Below are 5,377 nucleotides of genomic sequence, written 5' to 3' on the forward strand. Positions count from 1 at the left end.
AAAAAAAAAAAAAAAAAAGCTAACCCCTGCCCTTCAGAAACACAAAGCCCAGCACAGGACAGAAATCTGATTGTTACAAGGAGAAATGTAAAGAGCTGTGTTGGAAGTGGGGGAAGAGCACACAGTTAGAGGCATAGGTGTATAGGTGCTGACCCCAAGGACTCCTAGGGAAAGGAAGGGAATCCTCTAGAAGAGAAGATAACTTTTCTCCGGCTGAGCAAACATAACATGCAAAGGGAGAGTGCAGCATGAGTATCATGAAGCTTTGTTTTAGGCTCACATGGAGCTACGTTAAATCATACATTATTTTCTCCTTTGTGGGACAGTCAGAGGCAAGTCAAAGAATCTCTGCATTCTCTGCTCTATTCTACAGAATGGGAATAGTAGTATCTAACTCAAAGAGAAGATTGATCATGGTCATGAATATGAAGCACACAATAAAAATTGGGAAAATGGTAACTGGTGCAATAATAAGGTGCAAGAGCATCCAGAAACTCCTAAGTTGGAGGTAAGACTGGGAGACTGCTTTCCAAGAAAGGTCTTTTCACACCAAGAAAGAAGTTAGGATTGGACTGTGAGATAACTAACAGGTAAGCTTGCCCACCAGAATTTGAGCCACACTGGACCTATAGTGGAAAGAGAACAGACAAGTTGTCCTCTGACCTCCACATGAATCCTGTGACACAATGTGTCCCCACACACACACACACATACACACAGAGACAGACAGAGACAGAAAGAAATGTACTTAAAATTTTTTAAATTAGAATTGCTAAGGACAAAACTGGAGAGGATTTTAGCCAGAAGGAAAGGACTAAATACTTGCTTTAAAGAAAACAACTCTGGAGTCCAAGAAGGGAAAAGTATATAGAAGAGGACCTGAGAGAAGTGGATGAATTCATGTCATCAAAATTACAAGAAACAGTATGCATTCACGAATCTTCCTAAACGGAAACCCACAAGGCTGGAGGGATGACAACTTTTGGGGTTTGAACACGGAAGTGATTAGCATTCCTTTCCTGTAGGTAAATGATGGAGTGTCACTGGCAGAACAGTTAAGGAGTTTGATCACAATTGTTTTGTGCCCATTTCCACTCTAGTTTTATCAAATGTTCTCTCTAGGTTTCAGTGAGCAAATGGCTTTCTTTTGTTTCCAGTTGAGTCCATCACCAAATACAAATCTGTTCTCAGGAGCCAGCTCCACCGGCCTTTTGTATTTCCGGTCCAGCAAGAGCTCTGCCGCACTACCAGGTAGCACTCAAACACTGGCGGGTTATATTTAGAGGATGTCGGCAAATCTACTAATGAAAAACTCAACTGAACACCTGTATTGTATGCCTCACCAAAGGAGCCAATTAGTGAGGTGACACTCCGATACATTCAAGGTAGAAAGTGCGTATACCAAGTTATTTTTGTAAACTTTGGCAGGTTTTGATTCCAACGACAGAAGCCAACCCCCACCCTTCATCAGGGAAAGGAGATGAGGATGACTAAGAGGTGGATAGAAAAGAGAACCTAGCTATGCGGGGGGTCGACCCCACGCCTTCCTAGAGTTGGAACTTGTCCGCTGTGTGACTCTGCAGTCACAAGGCGACAGTTTGCGAGGACCCAACACAATTTCAAAAGACCACCAACTAACTGACCTAACTTTGGCCGCCTGCCCTCCTCCTTCCTTTCCCGTCTCGGGCCTCGCAGCCTCCCGGTCCCGGAGCTGTGGGCTGGCGGAATGGGGCTCAGAGAACGGCGACCGCGGCCCAGGACCGGGCGGCTCCGCGGCGCGGACTCCCAGCCGGGGCTCCGGCTTTCTTCCCCGAGGGCGCCCAGCTTAGGGCCTCCAGGCCCGGCCCATACATCAACGGCGTCCTCGACCCGGACCGCGGCCGCTGCGACGGAGGGCCCGGCTTCGCTCCGGGAGGAGGGGGCACGAGAACTGCCCAAGCTGATCCGAAGGGCCGGCAGCGGCGGCTCCCAGCGCGGCCTTGCGCTCCCGCCCAGGCTGCGGCCTAGGCGGCCCCGTTAGATCTCTCCGCACGCGGCACAGCGGGGCCACGCAACGAGGGATGAAGAAAGGCGTCGCCCCAAGTAACCGCGGCCCGCCGTAGGGGTCCCGGCCCGGGGACGCCGCCCCCCGCCTGGCCAGCGCCAGAGAATGGCTTTTACCTTCATCAGCCTCCTGCTGGCCGCCATCTTGGATCTGGTGCTGCTGCTTTCCCAAAATGCATCGCGATAGGACAGGCGGCTAGAACCCCCTCACTTCCTGGAGCGGGGGAGGGGCTAATCAGGAAGGGCGCGGAATAGAGAAGTGTGCCTACTGTGTGCGGGTCCCAGTGCCATAGAATCCTGTGTAGACTCGAGTGGCCTGGACAGTTAAAAATCCTTACTTTATGGAGCCTCCAGTCCAATGGCAAATACATACAGTGCCTGGTACATAGTAGGTGCACTATAGATAGTGTGTGCACAAAATAACTGAATAATCAAGATTATTTCAGGCACTGCTAAACACTGTGAAGAAATCAAAACTGGGAGATGAGAAAGTTATTCCATTACTGAAGACGTAATACAGTCGGTAAAGTGTCTGCCTGATCAAGAAGGACCTGAGTTTGGATTTCCCAACAATCCCACATACAAGCAAGCATGGTCGCCAGCACTAGGGGAGGGAAGTTACAGTTAGATCTCTGAAGCTCGTCGTCTAACTTGCCTAACTGAATTGGTGAGCTTCAGATTCAAGGAGAAAACCTGTAAAGTGTAAACAAGGAAAGAATTCTGTGGACCTCAAGTCTCCACATGCATGTGTGTGCATGCCCACACTAACATTCACATACAGCCTCCTACACACAAGAACTACAAGGATCTACTTCTCAGGAAGCCTCACTGAAGAAATACTATGAATAACAGAGAGCAAAGCAGCCGAAGATAAGTGGATTGTGCCTTTAATTCCTGCAGAGGGAGGCAGGGGCAGGTAGCACTATAAATTCCAGCCAGCCTAGCTACATAGTATGATCCTATGAGAATGGCTGAAAGATCCAGAGAGAAAGAAAGAAACTACCAGAAGGCAACCCCTCCACTCACTCAGTGCTTTTACCAGTGGAGAGGTGTTGGAGGTTGGAGGATGAGATGTCCATAAGGCCTCCTATAGCCTAAGGTGGCCTCAAAATTCACTATATAACTAAAGATGACCTTAAACTCCTGATCCTCCTGCTTCCACCCTCAAGTGCTGGGAGTACCTGTACTCCATGAGTAACTTCCATGTGCCTGTTAGAAGAAATCGCTTCTTTAGTCTTTTGATGCCCTTTCTATCTAGATTCCCTAGGGGGAAATCACATGACACCAGTGGGGAATGGTGGGCTAGGCCACCAAGACCCCAGCCTCCATGCCTCAAGAGGTCTGAGTCTCTAAGGGGAAGCTAGCAGAAGTACAGAGCTGGCAGCATGAGGCCAACAGAGCTGTGAAGAGGGTACATTGCTTCCACTCAGCAGAATATTTGGGACACTCAGAGGTTTCAAATTTGGTTTAAACAATATAACTCTTTTTTGTTTCTTTGTTGTTGTTGTTCTTGTTCTTGTTTTGAGACAAGGGCTTGCTATGTAGTCTTGGCTGGCCTTGAACTCATAGAAATCCATCAATCTCTGCCTCCCAATTGCTAGGATTAAAGGGTTATAATAACCACCTTAAAATCATATAATTTGCCAGGCAGTGGTAGCACACACCATTCATTAATCCCAGCACATGGGAGACAGAGGCAGGCAGATTTCTGAGTTTGAGGCCAGCCTAGTCTACAGAGTGAGTTCCAGGACAGCCAGGACTATACAGAGAAACCAAAAAAAAAAAAAAAAAAAATCATATTATTTGAGCCTGGAGGTGGTAGAGCCATATCCTCTGATTTTCCACAAGCACACCATGATATGCATGAGCAAACACACACACACACACACACACACACACACACACACACACACAGAGAGAGAGAGAGAGAGAGAGAGAGAGAGAGAGAGAGAGAGAGAGAGAGAAAGAGATGCTCATCTGAAGACCCAAGTTTAATTTCTTTTTTGTTTTGCTTTCCTAGACAGGATCTCTCTGTGTAGCCCTGGCTGTCCTGGAACTCACACTGCAGACCAGGCTGGCATCAAACTCAGAGATCTACCTGCCTCTGCCTCTGTCTTCCAAGTGCTGGGATTAAAGGTGTGCACCAATACTCCCCATCACCAAGTTTGATTTATAGCATCCATAAAGTGACTCACAGAACCTATAGCTCCAGTCTCAGTGGATCTGGTACCCTCTTCTGGCCTCTGAGGGCACTGTATACAACTGGAGCTGCTCAGACATTCAAGCATATAAAATACCAATACACATAAAAATACTTTTAAAAAATCAAAGAGCCGGTGGTGGTGGTGGCGCACGCCTTTAATCCCAGCACTTGGGAGGCAGAGGCAGGTGGATTTCTGAGTTCGAGGCCAGCCTGGTCTACAGAGTAAGTTCCAGGACAACCAGGGCTATACAGAGAAACCCTGTCTCAAAAAACCAAAATAATAATAATAATAATAATAATAATAATAATAATAATAATAATAATAATAATAATAGTAAATGAAATAAAACATTAAAAGAGGAGGAAGTCTTGATGTGGTAAAAAGGAGACAAGAGAGGGCAGAGGCAAGAATAATCAAAATTTCAATTCTGTTTTGTTTTGAGACAGGGTTTCTGTATATATCCCTGGCTGTCCTAGAACTCACTATTTGTACCAAACTGTCCTCAAACTCACAGAAATCTGTCTGCTTCTTGCTCCCAAGTGCTGGGATTAAAGGTATGCAACACTACACCTGACTTTTTTTTTTTTTAATGTTTTGTGTGTGTATGTGTGTGTGTGTGTGTGTGTGTTGCCTGCATGTATATCTGTGATCCATTTGTATGTCTGGTGCCTGTTGAAGCCAGAAGAGGGCACTGGATCCCTGGAACTATACTGACAGACAGTTGTGAGCCATCGTACTGGAGAAGCACTGAGCAATCTCTCCAGGCCTACTACCTCTTTGTTAAACCAATGTCTTTTTTAGAATGTAATATATGACACTTATGAGGAGATCTATACACTGGGGCAGGTAGGAATTCTCCTCCCTTTGATTCCTCGAATCACTCCTGCAGTCCTGTACTATCTCCAGGGAACTCTGAAGTCCCACAGAATCCAATTTGTTTTTTATTGTTATTGTTCTGTTTTGTTTTTCTGAGACAGGGTTTCTCTGTATAGCCCTAGCTGTCCTGAAACTCACTCTGACCAGGCTGGCCTTAAGCTCAGAAATCTGCCTGCCTCTGCCTCCCAAGTGCTGGGATTAAAGGCATGCGCCACCACTGTCCAGCCAAAATCCAGTTTTGAAAATAGCCCTTC

The 5,377-nt window shown here is 46.7% G+C and overlaps 1 protein-coding gene across 2 annotated transcripts in view; it reads right to left on the bottom strand.

Moving 5' to 3' along the window:
• Window positions 1-2,269, bottom strand: part of Ube2l3 (ubiquitin conjugating enzyme E2 L3) — a 42,419-nt gene extending 40,150 nt beyond the window's left edge. The window contains exon 1 of one of the 2 annotated variants that reach the window (XM_031363262.1): window positions 2,161-2,269. In XM_031363262.1, coding sequence (XP_031219122.1) covers window positions 2,161-2,187 — 27 coding nt within the window. In that variant the 5' untranslated portion in view covers window positions 2,188-2,269. Of the gene's footprint in view, window positions 1-1,643; window positions 1,824-2,160 lie in introns of those variants that run through there. The other variant, XM_031363263.1, reaches the window with a different exon arrangement.
• Between the last annotated feature and the right edge of the window lie 3,108 nt (window positions 2,270-5,377).

This window comes from Mastomys coucha, unplaced genomic scaffold (assembly GCF_008632895.1).
Source record: "Mastomys coucha isolate ucsf_1 unplaced genomic scaffold, UCSF_Mcou_1 pScaffold12, whole genome shotgun sequence".
Classification (NCBI taxonomy): domain Eukaryota; kingdom Metazoa; phylum Chordata; class Mammalia; order Rodentia; family Muridae; genus Mastomys; species Mastomys coucha.